The 18281-nt window shown below is 35.2% G+C and overlaps 3 protein-coding genes across 5 annotated transcripts; 2 read left to right on the forward strand and 1 right to left on the reverse strand.

Moving 5' to 3' along the window:
- Nucleotides 1-220: 220 nt before the first annotated feature.
- Nucleotides 221-7938, forward strand: wdr48b (WD repeat domain 48b). 3 transcript variants are annotated; one of them, XM_043229598.1, is made up of 20 exons: nucleotides 257-331; nucleotides 411-566; nucleotides 851-991; nucleotides 1106-1184; nucleotides 1290-1372; nucleotides 1640-1769; nucleotides 2135-2223; nucleotides 2361-2462; nucleotides 2691-2915; nucleotides 3024-3098; nucleotides 4050-4152; nucleotides 4391-4488; nucleotides 4564-4671; nucleotides 4761-4857; nucleotides 5267-5362; nucleotides 5927-6032; nucleotides 6120-6207; nucleotides 6296-6372; nucleotides 6531-6723; nucleotides 7185-7938. In XM_043229598.1, the coding sequence occupies exons 2-20, from the start codon at nucleotides 549-551 to the stop codon at nucleotides 7278-7280; spliced, it is 2004 nt and encodes a 667-aa protein (XP_043085533.1). In that variant the 5' UTR covers nucleotides 257-331; nucleotides 411-548; the 3' UTR covers nucleotides 7281-7938. The 3 variants fall into 3 exon arrangements, with proteins under 3 accessions (XP_043085515.1, XP_043085533.1, XP_043085524.1); XM_043229580.1 differs by lacking the exon at nucleotides 411-566 and having other exon boundaries at nucleotides 221-331; XM_043229589.1 differs by lacking the exon at nucleotides 411-566 and having other exon boundaries at nucleotides 269-331; nucleotides 1109-1184.
- A 435-nt stretch (nucleotides 7939-8373) lies between these two features.
- blvra (biliverdin reductase A) lies at nucleotides 8374-14683 on the reverse strand. The gene is made up of 7 exons (XM_043235365.1): nucleotides 14439-14683; nucleotides 13604-13727; nucleotides 12528-12647; nucleotides 12330-12427; nucleotides 11580-11687; nucleotides 11328-11496; nucleotides 8374-10280 (listed from the first exon to the last, which is right to left on the reverse strand). Exons 1-7 carry the CDS (start codon nucleotides 14557-14559, stop codon nucleotides 10016-10018), a joined length of 1005 nt encoding a protein of 334 aa, XP_043091300.1. The 5' UTR covers nucleotides 14560-14683; the 3' UTR covers nucleotides 8374-10015.
- A 35-nt stretch (nucleotides 14684-14718) lies between these two features.
- On the forward strand, nucleotides 14719-17763 carry LOC122341768 (cytochrome c oxidase assembly factor 1 homolog). The gene is made up of 5 exons (XM_043235366.1): nucleotides 14719-14869; nucleotides 15398-15535; nucleotides 15606-15757; nucleotides 15839-15915; nucleotides 16013-17763. The coding sequence occupies exons 2-5, from the start codon at nucleotides 15442-15444 to the stop codon at nucleotides 16092-16094; spliced, it is 405 nt and encodes a 134-aa protein (XP_043091301.1). The 5' UTR covers nucleotides 14719-14869; nucleotides 15398-15441; the 3' UTR covers nucleotides 16095-17763.
- The last annotated feature ends 518 nt before the right edge of the window (nucleotides 17764-18281 follow it).

The raw sequence follows: 18281 nt of genomic DNA on the forward strand, positions 1-18281 counted from the left end.
GGTTTAAAAAAGCAACCACTACATTAAAAACTGATTATAAATATACTGAAACATTGTTAATAGGCTATATTCAAACTTATGTTATGCCATGTGCAAATCCCACTGAAATGTTTCACATTTAAAAGTCAGTATCCACTCTGCAAAAGACCAGCTACCAAGTGAACAATCAGTTAAATCTACAAGGTTGAAAAACGTACTCTACGGTGACCTCTGGTGACACAACACTTCGACGGATTCCGCTTTCGTCCGGAAGTGACGCATTCACTGATTGTCAACATGTAAGATGGCGACCCATCACAGACAGAACGCTGCTGGACGGAGAAAAGTCCAGGTAATAATTTACAGATAATGTTCCGTAACCTTAAAGCCATGTATTCGTGAAATAACAATAATACGTCTATCTGTTTTAGGAAAGTGTCGCCAAATATAGCGTCCGTGATATTTACAAAACGAAACATTTTCACCCTTGCAAGAAGTACTATGGTGTGACCACAATACAGTGATGATATGTAACGCAGCGGCGTTCAGTCAGTTTTAAGCGTTTCCACATGCTTTTTTGGGCCACGGTAAAGGTTTATATTTATGCAATTAAATTAGTTCTTTCAGTACAATTGTCTGCGCGTTGATTAGATTCATCAGATTAAAAAATGTCTGTGTACACAAATGTAGTAGTTGTACAGCATCAGAATCAATTGTTATACACTTAATGTTAGATTCACAAGACACTGGCTAATGTGATATTAAAGTTTAATTATATATTTTTCAATTAGATAATAATTATTTTGGTAGAATGTAGGCAATCTTTAATGTTTTTAATAAACTGGAGTTATTACTAATGACGTGTTTACAGGTTTCCTACGTGATTAGAGACGAGGTGGAGAAGTTTAATCGTAACGGTGTGAACGCTCTTCAGCTGGATCCTGCTCTCAACAGACTCTTCACAGCCGGCCGAGATTCCATCATCAGGATATGGAGTGTCAATCAACACAAAGTACAGCCTGAGTTTTGCATGAATTATGAATATTAATGCCATTTTATGCCAGTTCATTCTCTCTGTGGCCAAAAGTGTCTGGTAAGTCCAAATAAGAGCTGTTTTGTATTGAAGCAGGATCCTTACATTGCTTCAATGGAGCATCACACGGACTGGGTGAATGACATCATCCTCTGTTGTAATGGAAAAACACGTACGTCTAAGCGCCTCATGTTCATTTTACAGAAGCTTCGTGCTCAAATCTCATTAAATGTATCCTGCTCTTAAGCCAGTTTGAGTGGAATGTTCTGTGTTGTAGTGATATCTGCCTCCTCGGACACCACCGTGAAAGTCTGGAATGCACACAAAGGCTTCTGCATGTCCACGCTACGGACACACAAGGTACATTTCTTACTTAGTTGTCATTCTGTTTGTTGTTCTGTTGTCTTAATTTAGCTTTAAGTATTCATGCATAAGGGTTATTCTAACGGCATTCTGGCATTGCCAGACATTTGATTATTGGCATACAATTTGGTCCATTTAACTTCTCCAGGGATTTGCATGGAAAACAGATTAAAGCTTGAAATTTAGAGAAAGTTCTTGCCATTTTGTTTGCAATGTGATTATGAGACGCGAAATGATTTATGTGGATTGCGATGCACTGTTCAGGACTACGTCAAAGCTTTAGCATATGCAAAGGACAAGGAGCTGGTGGCATCGGCCGGACTGGACAGACAGATCTTCCTATGGGATGTGAACACACTGACAGCTCTCACCGCCTCCAATAACACAGTCACCAGTGAGTAAACTCTCTTAATCATTCTGTGTGACATCATCTTCCTTCTGAGTCATCGAGTTAGGGTTCAAGCATGTAATCAAGCAGATGATCGTGAAGAAGAAAAAATCTCCCAAAGTGAATGCATTACTGTATCCAGTCACAATTTGTTTTTAGTTATACTCTTTTTAGGTTTTTATTAGTTACATTTTTATATCTATATAGTATTTTTAAAGTACTGTAGTTTTAGTAGTTTCCGTATACCAAGTTGAAAGCTAATGAGCAGTTGTTGTATTTCAATAAAATATGCTGCAAATGAGCACATTTTATTTCACTATTTCAGTATTTCTGACTAACTACGATCCTTATTGCATCCGTTTCTGTGACAGCATCCTCGCTGAGTGGAAACAAGGACTCCATCTACAGTCTGGCCATGAACCAGACAGGAACTGTGATCATCTCAGGATCTACGGAGAAGGTTAGTCTCAGGGGTTTTTTCACTTTTCAAGAAAGTTTTTATTGTTTCATGTTTCAAGGTAGTAAAACTATCATTTCAAATGCAGGTTTAATAAAAGGTTTTGGTTAATAGAAAGGTTTTGTATCTTTTTTTGTCAGGTTTTGAGGGTCTGGGATCCACGGACATGTGCTAAACTAATGAAGCTGAAAGGCCACACTGACAATGTCAAATCTTTATTGTTAAACAGAGACGGCACTCAGGTAGGACTTAAACACAGCTCCAGAAATAATTGCACATTTTTTATGTGTTATATTCCAAAATATCTCATTTTAATATGATTGCAATTTGGATTAGATTCATAAACACTAGCTTTTTTTGCTTTTGAACAGATTTGCATCAGATATGACAAAAACAGAGTCTCGCATGCTTGGACTTTGATTAGGTTTTCCATCAGATACATGTTAAACCTGTGTTGTTTCTCCGTCTAGTGTCTATCTGGTAGCTCGGACGGAACGATACGCTTGTGGTCTCTCGGTCAGCAGCGGTGCATCGCCACATACCGGGTCCACGATGAGGGTGTGTGGGCGCTTCAGGTGAACGAGGCCTTCACGCACATCTACTCCGGCGGACGTGACCGAAAAATCTACTGCACAGATCTGCGTAACCCTGACTTACGTGTGCTCATATGTGAGGAGAAAGCTCCCGTCCTGAAGGTGAGCTTTAGCTGCTTGACTTTGAAAATAATAGTGAAGTCATCATCGGTTGTAATTGCTCAGTACTTTAAGACGGATGCTGTTACATCTGATATTGACTCTGTGCAGATGGAATTGGACAAATCAGCTGATCCTCCTCAAGCTATTTGGGTGTCAACAACTAAATCGTTTGTAAACAAATGGGTGAGTTATATTTCAGAGATTTATATTCTTAAAGTGATAGTTCAGCCAAAACATTCAATGTTTTTTTTTTCTATTGAATGAGGACAATGACTGCTCTAAAAAGCACTAAATAAGTATTTACTATAAAAGTATTAAAAAAAGTTAAAAATAAAAAATCTTTATATATTGCAGTCTGTGTGTTGTGTTTCTGGCTGTATGCAATGTAAGTTTTTAGATTTATTGTGAGCAATCAAAACAATTTTTTAATGAACTGTAACTTTAAAATAGCCATGAAATAATTAGACATTTATTTATATCTAATAATACACTATTGTTTAAACGTAGATTTTTTTAAAGAAATATATTTTTTTTTTTAAACAAGTATGCATTTAAATAAAAAAAAATATCAGGTAATGATGCAGAAAATTCAACTTTGCATCACAGAAGTGATTTACTTTTTAAAATGTGTGTGTTTGTGTGTGTGTATGTATGTATATATATGTATGTATGTATATGTATATATGTGTATATGTATATATATGTATATGTATGTATATGTATGTGTATATATATATGTATATGTGTATATATGTGTGTGTGTTTAGCAATATTTGAGAAATTGTTTTTGAATATTACCAGTGTGAGCAATCTCCATTGACTTTAATGGACTGCATTTTCTAAATTCATGGAACCTACACATCCAAAACCTCATTGCGCTGGCGTTCATGAAAAAGTGGGAAACCTGAAAAATATGTTTCAAACAAAAAGTTATTTTTAATTAATTTTGCATTATAACTATTTTTTTTATCAAATAAATGCAGCCTTGGTGAACATAAGAGACTTTAAAAAAAAGCCAAAATCTCAGATTTTTGAATGGTAGTGTAAATCTGCGACTGAAATGAAAATGCATCCATTTAAAACTAATTTGACGTGTTCCTTTAGCTCAAATCTGTCTGTATGTGTTAATTTCAGTCTCTGAAGGGCATGCATAACTTCAGAGCGTCTGGAGAATACGACAACGACTGCAGCGCCCCTCTAACTCCACTGTGTACTCAGCCAGAGCAGGTCATCAAAGGTGAAAGACCACCCTTGTGTATTAAAGCAGGCATCTGTCTGAGTGTCATATCAGTTTTGCCTGCTGATTGAACTCAGGGATGATAACTGTAAGATTACTGGTTATATTTCTGAGTGAGCCGTGAGCGAAATATAAAAGTAACTTGATGCTTTGGAACCTGTTAAATGAATGATTTCTAACCTCATTTGATCAAAGTGTACTAAACAGTCTTTGACTGAGAGTTTGAATTTAATTTCAGGAGGCACCAGCATTGTTCAGTGTCATATTCTCAATGACAAGAGGCACATACTGACTAAAGACTCTAATAACAGTGTGGCATTCTGGGATGTCCTCAAGGTAAGAACAGATCATGAGAGGTTTTTGTGGCATCTTTAGGCCAAATGTTATGTAATCCCTCTCTTTGTTTTGTAGGCATGTAAGGGGGAAGACCTGGGAAAAGTGGACTTTGATGAAGAAATTAAAAAGAGGTTCAAGATGGTCTATGTACCGAACTGGTTTTCTGTAGATCTCAAAACAGGGGTGAGTATTAGCATCTTGTTTTTCAATTATTAACGATGGTGAAGATGAAAGATAATACATGTTAATTCTGTTCTTGCTGTGTTTTTTAGATGCTGACCATCACGCTGGATGAAAGTGATTGTTTTGCAGCGTGGGTGGCAGCTAAAGATGCTGGTTTTACAAGCCCAGACGGCTCTGATCCAAAGTGTAATCACTTCTTCTAAGTGCATTTTGTTGTTTAAGTTTGCATAAATGTAATATTTATGATGCAAAAATGACTTTCTTGAAGCAAAGCAAAAATAGCGGCTAGACTACATGTATGCTCATTATTGTTTTTCTTGAGTAACTTATTTAAATAATTTAATTTTTTCTTTTTTCACATTTGGTTCCACTAGACACATTTCCACTTTAAATCAAGCTAGACATACATTTAATTTGATTTAGCTTTTTTCTTTCCTTTTTTCTTCTTGATGTGTAAACATTTAGAACATTTTAGAAAACATGATGATGCAGGTAAACAACAGGATTTTTACAACAAGTGTGTGTATGTTTGTTTATCATTCATACTCTGACATGACAATGATAGCTCGACAGTGAATTATGAATTATGTTTCAGTGAATCTGGGTGGGCTGCTCCTCCAGGCGCTGTTAGAGTTTTGGCCCAGAACTCATATAAACCCAATGGAAGAGGAGGAAAGTGAACTCAACCACGGTAGATTTGTTCTTTTGTTTTTTTTGGAAAGTAATATTTTAATAACATCAATGGTTATTATTGTAATTATTTTGGCAGTATTATACTTTTCAGTAGCGAATCAGATTTTCTTTGACTCTAGTATGCTATTGCAGTTAACCTTAGAATTATTTTGCAGTGCATTCTGGGATTGCCCAATACACATGAATGCGTGTAGTTATTTTTTTAGTGGTTCCAGAGCTTTTTACTTTTACTTTGTAATTTTTTTTTTTTTTTAAAGAATAATAGCATCGTTAGCCATCTACTTCTCATGCATCAGTAGAATTTGCTTTTATTCTAATGATTCTACTGTTAATATTTAAATAAGATTTTTAGTAAGCAGATATTTTCTTATTATACATTTATCTCAGTTCTTTGCAATGTGTGCTGTCCTTTTCCTATAAGCAAAAAAAATGTGTGTGTGTGTGTGTGTGTTTTTTGGGGGTTTTTTTGGTTAAGCAAAGCCTGGTTTCTGAGCTAATGAAATTCTTGGAAATATGCCGTTGATTTCTGACCTGAACATTTTCGGTGTGAATTTTTCTGTAGTAAACGGTGAACAGGAGAGTCGAATTCAAAAGGGCAACGGCTACTTCCAGGTTCCTCCACACACTCCTGTCATCTTTGGTGAAGCTGGAGGAAGAACATTATTTAGGTCAGCATTGATGGAGACATTACACTCATCTGTCTTTCCTTTCTGTATCCCGTCTTCAGTATAAGCCACATTTCTGTCTAACTCCAGGTTATTGTGCCGTGACTCTGGAGGAGAGACAGAGTCCATGTTACTGAATGAAACCGTACCTCAGTGGGTAATTGATATCACCGTAGATGTGAGTCTTTCAAACCCCAAAATCATCCCGCTATGTGTCCATCACATGTTTGTGACTGTATATTGACTTCTTTTCTTTTCTGCTACAGAAAAACATGCCAAAATTCAACAAGATCCCATTCTACCTCCAACCTCATTCATCATCTGGGGCCAAAACACTCAAAAAGTATACAGAGTTTCTAAAAGTGGCAAAATGGAAAGCTATTGCCAATAAGAGCCGTAGTTAGACCTTCACGTTTTATGACACAAATGCAATTTGGAGTGTAAAACCAATACTTGGACGCAATATTTTGGTGGTTATTCATCGCAGTCTGCTGTTTTCAGGGACCGTCTGTCTGCTAGCGACATGCTTCAGGTGCGGAAAGTGATGGAGCACGTCTACGAGAAGATCATCAACCTCGACACAGAGTCACAGACCACCAGCTCCTCGGCCAATGACAAGCCGGGAGAGCAGGAGAAAGAGGAAGACGTGGCGGTGATAGCCGAAGAGAAGATTGAGCTTATGTGTTTAGATCAGGTTAGACCCTCATTTCAAAGCTCCTGAACTGCTTCCGCGCAAAAGAAATGTCACCAATCATCTCACCAATGCATTTAATGTCTGCTGTTCGACATCTTATTTTTTCTCAGATGGTGAAATGAATTTAAATGAGGTGACTTAGTTTTGATCGGTTGTTGGTTTTTACTTCACACAGCTTTTGCAACCCTTAATAAGAGTACCAGAGTTTAATAGTGATTAACCCAGGGGTAAAGTTGCTTTAACCTTAGGTAAACGGTGTGAAAAGAAACTTACACTCAAGTAAATCCCTTACTGCTCTGCATTTTGGATTAACATTATTTACATTTTATTTTATTAATGCTTAACTGCACTGAATGTTTCAGGCGGGATCATATCATTTGTGTTATGCTCCCGATTAGTAAACAAACAAAATCCATTGTTACTCGTTTGGTACACGTTTGTTCATGTCCTGTGGTTTGCAGGTTTTGGATCCAAACATGGACCTCAGGACTGTAAAGCATTTCATCTGGAAGAGCGGTGGAGACCTCACCCTCCATTACCGACAGAAATCCACGTGAGCCCTTCTGACCACTGTACAGACCCCAATCACCTTCAACCCGCATCGCTTTGACTTCCAGAAGAAGCGTCCCAGAATGCCAATGCTTGGGATTAATGACCGAGCCAGCAGAAAGATCTGACCGAGCGCGGAAGGTTAAAGACTGACTGCAGAGCGATGCAGTTGTTGTGACGTTCTGTGAACTACGACTTCAATATAAGTCTGCCTTTATTGCAATGATTATATATTTTTTGTATATTTCATAATGTCTTGTCCATTTTAACACGAGTCATGATGACGATGATGCACACGAGTACTTCCGTTCTCAGACATTCCAGAGGCTTTCATCCAGATCCAAATCAGTTAGTCTTTGAAGCTGTCCGTTTTGCTTTTTTTCACCCAAGTAAACAATGTACTTTTTTTCTAGATTTAATGTCGTTATAATTTATTTTAAGATGTTTTTTGTACAAGAAATCAAAACTGTCCGACAAGGAACATGAAGTCAGCAAGGAAAATTTTAATGTGCAGTTGCATAATTTACTGCGTAAGTTTAATGTGTATTTCTCATCTGATTGTTAGTTGGTTTCTGAGCGTTACCGTCATCTTACCATAACTTCTGAGAAATGTCTCTGACCTTGTCAACTAACTGACATTTTTTGTGAATAAAAGTTGAAACAGTTTTTTTACTCTTGGCGTCCGATCACGATCCAGACGATTTACAAATGCAGGATTTTATCAATCTGAGACATGAACGAATAAATATTAAAAACACGCTCCCTAAGCCATAGTGTATTACATTAGGTGTCGTGAACTAACCATGAGCAAGAACTTTTAACAGCATTTGTTAGTATAATTATCAGAATAAATTATTAGCATTTAGCATTATTAATATTTATAAGCATGTATTTGGTGGTTTTTATTATTGCGCAATTATAAACCGTTTGTAATGCATTGTTAAATTATACAACAATGAATGTAATGGATGTAATAACGACCATTAATTAGAATATAACTGTTCGTACTATAGTTAACTACTTGAGTGTTACTGGAAAAATATTTTTTGTTATACATTTTTTAGATAATATACCAAACAGTTCTGTAACATGAAAAGGATATCCTTTAATTATTGTTTTTATTTAAGACCATGCATGATAAAATGTCACAACAGAGGTCAGCCAGGATTATAAATCTTCTGAAATGCACTTCCAGAAAGCCTTTAAAAAGACAAACATTAAGACAAATGTAAACAACATACTGATTAGAAACAAGGATTTCTTTTTCTATCTATGTTTTTATGACAATGATATGTGCATTTACGTTCCATTCAGTGCTTTCACAGAGAGAACAGAGAAATGAAAAAAAGTATGACACCACAACAATAAATGAATTTTGCTCAAAGCATGTATAAATGCTTGAAGAGCTCATCCAGTTTTGAACACTTAATACACAGTTTTCACACTCGTATATTTAAGTTTAATATTCAATTTCAATATAAGAATCAAACCAAAGTACATAGTGTTTTGCAACGCTCCAGCCTGTAACTCACATCACCCGAGGTTCATGTACTGAACTTTGGATAAGCAGATGTAATGTACCAAAGTAAAACTCAGTAGATCAGTCCTATACTAAACACTGATTTACAAGACTTAAGAAAAAAAAACAAGTAGTCAGCAACAATCATCCCTTTCTGCTAAATATTGAAATGTTACGTTAATAACCAGTGCAATGTTACACGTTACAAAAAAGGAATGTGATATTGCTGCATGTCCTGATGCTAGTTATTACTAGTTACATTTCCAAACCAAACTTTTATTTTACTCAAAACTATTGCACTGCCTTTTTTAATCACTGCAATTTCAAGACTGAAGAAATCATATTTCACCAAAAATATCTGTCTAACAATGAAAAAAAGATTATATTTAGTCATTTTTTAAAAAAAACTTTAAGCCATATTTTTATGCTTTTATTTTTTGTCCTTTTTAGAGCTAGACATACATTTTATTTACTTATTTTTTTGTACTACTGTCTTCCTGATGTGAAAACATTTAAAAGACATGCTGATGCAGGTAAAATACGGGATTTCTGAAGTGTGTTTATGTTCATCTATCATTCATATTCTGGCATGATAATATTAGCTCGACAGTGAATTATGAATTATGTTTCAGTGAATCAGGGTGGGCTGCTCCTCCAGGCGCTGTTAGAGTTTTGGCCCAGAAAAGAAGATTTTAATGGAGTCAATAATTATTTTTGTAATTATTCAGGATTTATTTTCTGTTCATACTTAGCATACTACTGAAATTTGATTCACTACTGATATTACAGTAAATCTTAGAATTATTTTGCAATGCATTCTGGGATTGCCTAATACACATGCATGTAGTTTTTTTGTGGTTCAGAGAATCTTTTTAGAATCTTATTTTTTTAAAGAATAATGTCATTTTTTAAAAGAACAGAACACACTTCCATATTTTCATAGAGGTTTTTTTTGTCCTTTTTAGAGCAGTACCAAATCTTTTTATCTCACAATTCAGACTTTCATCTAAATGCAGAATTGCGAAATAAAAAGTCACCATTTTCATTTTTCTTCCCTTAGTGGTGACAAGCAACCACGAAAAGCAGCTTTTCAGCAAACTGATTTTCACTGTTGAAAAAAAAAAAATCAAATGACAATAAATCTATATTATTTAATTATATTGACTTTCACAATAGTGGATCTGTCTCTAGGTGTTATGGTGTGTAGTGTGAAGCGCTTCAGGTTCAGGCCTGAGTGTTTTCACTGAGCTGCTGGATGCGGTCTGCCAGCTGCAGACAGTGTAAGATCCTGCTCCTCTCCTCCTGGAGCTCAGCGGCAGACACTTCACCCTGCAGCTTCCGTCCGAACAGCACCAGATCCTGCATGAACAGACCCACCGGCTCCCGCTGACCCGCAGGAAGCTCCGTGATGCTGGCGTCCTGGAAGCGAAGGTCTATGTGTTTGGTTCTGCCCAGTCCTGGACCCCGCTCTTCGATCCAAGTTAGAGGTCTGCGTCAGAGAGAACTCTGATTAACTTGTGTGACAGATGAGGATTTATGAATTTATTATGTGAAAAAAAAAATTCTTTTACTTATAAGAATATACGCGTTCAGAAAATTTTTGTTTACATTTTAATTTAAAATCTTTGTTTTCATGGCAATGTATAGTAATAAAAATATATTCAAAATTACAATTACATTAAAAAAACTCAACTAAAAAAAACATTGGAAATGGATGAATGAAATAAAGAAAGATTAAAAACTTTCTTAGTACTTAAACTTTAAACTTAAATTTGGGTATTTTCAGATATTCATTAAAAATGCACTACATTAAAATAGATGAATGAATTAAATAAATAAATGGCGAAAAAAATATTTTTTTAAAGTATGTTTTAAAATTATTGTCTGACTCTGAATGGCTTTTTAACTGCAAAAAAAAGAATAAAAATATTCTATTTATCTTGTTATTTTTATTTTATATGTTTGACCCTGAAATGCAAAATCAGTCAGAAGGGTCAATTAATCAAACACCAAAAGCTGAATAAAAAAATAAATTTCCATTGATGTAAGGTTTGTTAGGTTAGGACAATATTTGGCTGAAAATATGAAAATATTTGAGGGTGCAAAAAATCAAGATATTGAGAAAACGGGTTTAAAAACTGTCTAAATAAAATTCTTAGCAATTAACATTGCTGAAAAAAACCTACATTTTGATTTATTTACAGTAGAAAATTTACAAAGTATCTTTATTAAACTTTGTAATTATTTTTGCCTTTAAATATTTTTCATTTTTACCCATATAATGTATTTAGGGCTATGGCTACAAATATACCCGTGTGACTTAAAACTGGATTGTTCTCCAAGGTCATATATATTGGAAAACGATGGTCTCCAAGGTCATATATTGGAATAGTGACCAGTTTCACAAAAAAAAAAAAAAAGTTTTGCATATATATTCATTTATATATTAATCTAAAATTTGTCAGCTATTAATTAAATTTTTTTTTAGAATATAGTGAATGTAGAAACAGCTGTCTGTGGCCGGGGGTGTACTTACTTCTGCTGTCGGGTCAGTAAGTGTGCCGTCATCTTCATGTATTTGTTGTCTTTCTCCTCCACCAGAGATGCTGCAGTAACCGTGAGCTCTCCGAAAAGATCAACCAACCAGGTCAGTCTGGCAATACCGCTGAAAGACGGGAAACCGAAATTTGATTTCAGGGATCCACCTGAGAGAAAAAAAAATGACCATTACTCAAAATCCTACTGGAAGTCTTTAAAATAGATGAATTACTATATAGTCACTCAATACCTGTGAAGTGCAGCGTTCCCTCCTCCAGCGTTTTCCCAGCTATGTCTTTTTTCAGCTGTTTGAAGTCAGGAGTGAAGAGTTCAATGTGCTCTTCATGTAGCACCAGGCCTAAAGATACCATAAAGACGTTAAACATTCAACCATCCTGGAGCCAGTATTTAAAGGAGACATATTATTTTTACAATATGTAATAGAAGTCTCTGGTGTCCCCAGACAGTGTGTGAAGCTTCAGCTCAAAATTCCCCACAGATCATTGGATTATTATATTATTCTGAAAATGCCTTTTTTGAGTGAAAGCAGAAAAAGGCAGTTTTAACTTTTTTATATGCAAATGAGCTGCTGCTCCCCGCCCCCTTCTCCAGAATAGATCTGTGCCATTACAGTATCACAGCAGCTTTGATTCTGATTCATATTTATCGCGCCGAAATCATGCCTTTTAAACCAAATTAGTTTAAACTCCTAATATGTTCTGAGAGTTCACATCTGAAAGCCACAGACAGAAAGTACTAAACTAAGTTCCCATCAAAAAGAGGTGGAAACGTACAGATTAAGAGGGTGATAATATTATAATGAGTTTTTTTCATGTTTCCTTGGTTGGTAAGTGCACCTGATTGTGACCTGAATTTGGCAAACAAAACCTGGAAAATTTAGATTTTCATAATATGTCACCTTTAAATGTTTTACGATAACAAACCTCTACCATTGATATAATTTAGTCGGTTATCTCCAGAAGACAGGACAGAAACGCACCCTTCTGCTGAGCCAGATTCCACAGATCCGCTGCAGACGTGTAGCTGAGGGTCATGGGATACTCAACACACACATGCTTCCCCGCCTCCAGAAACTGCCTGAGATTGAGCAGATCGTGGGAAGACACTTAAACACCATCATTTCAGTCAGATGTGAGGACTCAGAAGGGATTATGCGTGAGGAGGAAGTCCGTCTCACCTGATGTGCTCTTCGTGGGTCGTGTTTTCTGTGCATATGAACGCCACATGGACGTCATCTCTGCTCAACGCCTCCGTCATAGAGATCTGCTTCACGCCCTGCTGATCTTCAAGAGTCCTCCTAAACAAACACAAAACACCAGAAGAGCTTCATAGTTTCAATACATACACTGCCAGTAAGATTTCTGTTTAATTAAAGATGTCTCTTCTGCTCACCAAGACTGCATGCATGCGATGCGAAGTACAGCACAAACTATTTCTACTATTATGACTGTTTTCTATTTAAAATGTAATTTATTCCATGTCTGTTTCCCCTTTTTTTTTACACGTTTTAATACTTGTGTTAATTAAATAACCAGAAGTGTCATTTTAATGCATCACATTTCACTTAATAAAATGCATAAAAACACACCAAATAATGTCATTGTTCTTTTGCAATTTTAAGTAATTAATTACAATATATAAAAATAATTAAATAAAAAATTTAATTATTAAAAATTTATAGAAGTTTAATTAAATACACTCATTAATACTGGGCATTATTGCTTTTATTGTTATTTTTTTATTATTTTTTATTAATTAGATCAAAATATTGTGAAATATTATTACAACTTAAATTTACTCTATATTTACTAGGTATGGGTTTAAGTAAAATCTTAATATTTGTTTTGTTCTATAAAGGTCTGAAAATTAAAAATAATTTAAAATGAAAATATTTTCATTTAGAGGTTTAGAGGGGGTTATTCCACCAAATATTGAGTTCTTTATTCATACCATATCCCGTCAGATCAGTTAACAACTATTAATGACGGATGCATATATGATGAACAAAACGTCCAACATAAGTTCAAAAACATGCATAAAGTGCAAATATATCTTTTCGACATGCTACATTAGTGTACATTTATGGATTTCTACTGAAACTGCACACTAAAAAAAGCAGAATAAATATTTGGCTTATAACAAATGACAACAGTCTACAGAGAACTTATATTCTGTGAAGTCAAAAGAAACCAATCGGGCTTAATTCGTCTGATAAATCAGGCGTCTGCACGCGTGTGTGGATGATGCTCTGACCTGGACACAAAGCCCTGGATGCTGAACTTCTCAGCGGCGCTGGACGGCAGAGGAGCGAGTAAATCTCTCACTCTCACACATCCTGCGATACCTATTCCCACAACCACCGATCCCAGCATTATTCCTGTAAAAACACAGAAAATCAGCGTTAATTACATCCAAAAGAACTTGATTTAAATGTACGTAAATGCAGCAGCTGGGGAAAGGTTTAAAACAAGCACGGAGTGGATTGATCCGCGACTAAACTGTCTTTGCCCATGATGTTAAAACAAGTTACAAAGACACTATCACGAAACAGCAGCACTTTTCTAAGAAACTGATCTGAGAAGTTTGCAGAAAGGAGCTGAAGTTCTTGGTGTGACTGCATGTGTGTCTGTCTGATAAAGTGCGACTAGAGTCATTCAAAAAATAACTTATGCTAATTTATATTGACTTGGACAACTAAAGTGTTTCTCTCAATACTGTATGAACGTATCCTGATTATATTAGTTTACCCATGTGAAATGGGAAATGTTAATGCCCTTAAAAAAGAACACATTTTGGTCTTAGGACTTTGGAAGTAAACAAAACTGAACAGGAACAGAGACAGTGTTATGTATAGCTTGTAATCAACTAACTAACCAAAGACGTATTTTTTAAACCAAAATACCGACATTTGGAGCCCGTTCCCTCTCCCCGTAAATACTATGCTTAATACTAGTGTTAATAAAATAACCAAAAGCGTCACTTTACGTCGCGGTTAATAGAACGCGTAAAAACAGGGCAAATGTGAGATTACACAACGAATAATGTTCAGTCTTTTATATACACAAGCGCAAGATACAAATCTCCTCACCTCTGAATACACGCAAAGAGCCTTCGGCGTGGATCTCTGAAGCATATGCGGGTGAATAAGAGAGATGAATGACATTTGCCGGCGTGACTGGATACAACTTTCGTAACTCTTTTTTTTTCATAACCCGTGTGCGTCTGACGTCATGCGCCCCGGTCGCACGTGTTTCTGTTGTTGACAGATACAGACGATAAATCAACGGATTCTCAGAATGACCGAGAGTTGTTGACTTTTCATTAACATTTTTTTTTCGTTTATAACATAATAAATCGCAGGCGGGATGTCTACAACGTGTTTCTTCGGATTAAACCCATCGCTGTTTGAATAAAGTTTTTCAAATGAAAACAAACATGGCCGCTTCCGTATCGCGTGTTATATAGCAAAGTCCCTTTGGTTTTTGCTTATCAAAAAAAAAAATAATAATAGATGTGACGGTGAGTTATTATTATTATTATTATTATTATCAACGGACCTTGAAATTATGCACGAGAAATTAGGGCTCAATTCTGTGACATTTAACTCCTAAATCTTGCCACAGTAGTAATCTTTAAGACGAGTGCAGGATGTTGTAAAATTATATATATATATATATATATATATATATATATATATATATATATATATATATATATATATATATATATATATACTATTACCACACATCTTTTTAGAAGCTTCTATTAGATTGCCCCATTGTATTTCAAGGACGTTGGAGTACCACACACACACACACATATATATTGACCTATACATTGCCATTAGAGTAAGATAAAATTACTAATCCTAAACATATGGGAGCCTGCCAAAAATGCTCAGTTATATATATATATATGTGTGTGTGTGTATGCAAAAGCATTTAGATCGAAAGGTTTTATAAATTCATGGGGAAAATATACGTTTCTACATAGACTTAGTTTTATATTATTAAATCAGCTATTTTTTTTGTTGCTGCCCTTTTACAGAGTTTTCTTCCAGCCTAACAATATTTGCCCCATCTGAAGCAAGGATGAGCCGCTCCACCAGCCTCCTACAGCAGATGACCATATTCACGACCGTAGTGACCGGCGGCGGATGTGCTATGATGTATTACCTCATGCAGAGTAAGGCATGGTTAAGTAAAGCATCTGTTAGCTGTTAAACACTGTGTGATTTTAATTCTGTTTCTTTCAGAAAATTTCGCTAAATCAGAGCATTACCAACTTGCCCTTGAACAGCTGAACAATAATTCCACAGCCATGGCCAGTCTGGGTGCTCCTCCTCTGAAGATACACAACATCCATTTATCTGACCGACACAACCGCATTGACCACAGCAGCGCTCAGGTCAGCATCACCATAAGTGCACAAAAGATACTCGGATATACTGATCAGAAGTATATTAATCATCGTATATATCAATTTCAGCTAAAGATCCCAGTTACCGGGTCAAAGAATGGAGGTTACCTTTACACAGCTTCCACCAGAGACGCTTTTATGAACAGGTATCATGATTTCACTTCTTTAAATAATTAAATACACACATTTATGTTGCACACTGTATATAAGTTATTGAACTTTCTTAACATCTTTTGTCATTAGGTGGCACCTCCAGCAAGTGTTTCTGAAGCTAAGGGAAGGCGAGATCATCGAGATTTTCAACAAGACAGAATCTGAAGAGTAACTTCACATAGAAACATTTCATTTCATTTGTTAATAAATAATGTTTGGCGGCCTGATTTTTAACTAATGTGATTATGGCATTCACATATATTTATCTACTTTAAATGTTAATATATATATATATATATATATATATATATATATATATATATATATATATATATATATATATATATATATGTGTGTGTGTGTGTGTGTGTGTGTGTGTGTGTGTGTGTGTGTTTGTGTGTTTCATGTGAAGCACTTTATTTTGGGGCTAGCTTGGAAAAAAGTGTTTCATTAAGGATGGGTGATGTATAAATCCTACACTGTAATTTTGTTTTGTTATCTTATTATTAAGCATGTCTTTTTTCACACACATGCATAAACATAAACAATCTTACTACATTAAATATATACAGTTGGCATAAAGCTTTTAAAGCTGATCTAAACATGATGTGGAAGCAGGGTCACATAAATTCAAGTGAGTCAAGAGATAATAACCTTGATCTGTCTGATTTTCTACCTTAAAATGTGTATAAAAAAGGCAATTCATTACAGCTTGTAATACCAACACTGGGGTCTTTGGATCATCTGTTATGCCATTGTGACTGGTCTTGTGTCATTGTAGTTACTAAACTTCACCAGTAGGTGTCATTAAAAGATTATTATTCAGTAACCCAAGAAATTTGAATCATGTATTTCTCAATTAATAAATAAAGCCGATGATTTAATTTAGTGAAAGATACAAAATCAGGTTTATGTAGTGCTGTAAGGTGTGATTAAGTTAGATTTGTCGTTATGAGTGACAATTTTGTGCCAATTATTTTTTCTAAAATAAAAAAATTGCTTTAAGCATGCTGTATATATAATATAATTTTAGCCATGTGCTAAAAATTTACTTTGGCACTTGTGTCATTTATTCATTTGACAAATTTAAACCATGCTCAGTTCATAATAACCTTAAGTATCATAAATCTATATTCACAGGAGGCAGCAGACATCATCCACAGAAACCCAGTGACCCAGTTTAGCCACAAGGCCTGTAGTACCAGACTCTCTCTCTCTCTCTCTCGCTCTGATCCACATCTCTCATTAGCTTTTTTGGTTGAAAGATTGAGGCCAGAAAACCCAAAAAGTTTAAATAAAAATCAACACTTAAAGCTATGATGATGATGTTAATAATAACAACTATTAGTGTAATATTGCATTCATTTTATGTATTATTCTTAGTATGGAATAGTATATTAGTCATACAGTATGTAAAAACAACTTACTATATTTGCCAAAATGCTCAGCAACAGAACTGTGTACAAAATTGCATCCCACAATGCAATGCATTTACGCTAGCGCTTCACTCTCCAGTTCTCTCTGAATCTGTTTTGAATCTGAATAAACCTTGGTTCCAGACCAAGCTGGGGCTTCATGTCTCAAACTTTCCTCCTTCTCTCAAGCCCTTCAAAAATCCCACTGTTATCCCCCAAAACCACCCGCTCCTGCTCCAGAAATATCCTCATATTCCTCAGAGCTCTGGGGACCATCTGTCTTCACTTCCATCTGCCAAAACATCCATGCATATAAATACTTCCTCCAATCTGTTTTCATCTGATTTTGCAATATTTCATATTACATCACAGTGTATTAACCATTGCAACGTATAAATCCTTCATTAAATGACGTCAAGTTTCTCATATTTTGTTATTTATTTAGTTTTGCAGATTATATGGTTGCAGAGAGACGTGCTGGCTTGTTTTGGCACATTTCAGATGACTTGAGGTTTTCTTGAATATTTCAGCAATAACAAACTATAAGGGGGACTATGAAGATACTAAATTGGCTCAGTTTGAGGGACGAGGGGAAAGAAATTGCATAACATTTGCCATAATTTACATTTTTTCCTCATCAATGTGCAATATTCGTAAAATACGCGAAACCTATTTTCATTAGAAAATAATATAGTAAATTATAGTAAATACTATAGCTTTTTAAATGATTTTCAAAACTAGTGTTTCTGAATACTATAATTTGTTGTGGTAACTAGTTTCTGTGGTAATATAACATTATAGTAATATTGTAATACATTTTCTACAACTATATATTACACTACAATCCTATATATACTGTAGTATTCATTAACAAGGTGTTGTAAATACTATAGATAATACATTATAATACACTTTACTATAGTGTTTCAAAAGCTCGCCTTTAC

Source organism: Puntigrus tetrazona, chromosome 3 (assembly GCF_018831695.1).
Source record: "Puntigrus tetrazona isolate hp1 chromosome 3, ASM1883169v1, whole genome shotgun sequence".
Lineage (NCBI taxonomy): Eukaryota > Metazoa > Chordata > Actinopteri > Cypriniformes > Cyprinidae > Puntigrus > Puntigrus tetrazona.

Excerpts from the sequence above, each read along its gene's own strand:
- LOC122341768 (XM_043235366.1), top strand. The coding sequence starts at position 15,442 with ATGAGCCGCTCCACCAGCCTCCTACAGCAGATGACCATATTCACGACC. Across the intron at positions 15,536-15,605 it reads GATGTATTACCTCATGCAGA|AAAATTTCGCTAAATCAGAG; the intron begins GTAAGGCATGGT and ends TGTTTCTTTCAG. Across the intron at positions 15,758-15,838 it reads TTGACCACAGCAGCGCTCAG|CTAAAGATCCCAGTTACCGG; the intron begins GTCAGCATCACC and ends TATCAATTTCAG.
- blvra (XM_043235365.1), bottom strand. The coding sequence starts at position 14,559 with ATGAAAAAAAAAGAGTTACGAAAGTTGTATCCAGTCACGCCGGCAAAT. Across the intron at positions 12,428-12,527 it reads ACCCACGAAGAGCACATCAG|GCAGTTTCTGGAGGCGGGGA; the intron begins GTGAGACGGACT and ends GCTCAATCTCAG. Across the intron at positions 11,497-11,579 it reads GGGAACGCTGCACTTCACAG|GTGGATCCCTGAAATCAAAT; the intron begins GTATTGAGTGAC and ends TTTTTCTCTCAG.
- wdr48b (XM_043229580.1), top strand. The coding sequence starts at position 284 with ATGGCGACCCATCACAGACAGAACGCTGCTGGACGGAGAAAAGTCCAG. Across the intron at positions 2,224-2,360 it reads TCTCAGGATCTACGGAGAAG|GTTTTGAGGGTCTGGGATCC; the intron begins GTTAGTCTCAGG and ends TTTTTTTGTCAG. Across the intron at positions 2,916-3,023 it reads AGAAAGCTCCCGTCCTGAAG|ATGGAATTGGACAAATCAGC; the intron begins GTGAGCTTTAGC and ends GACTCTGTGCAG.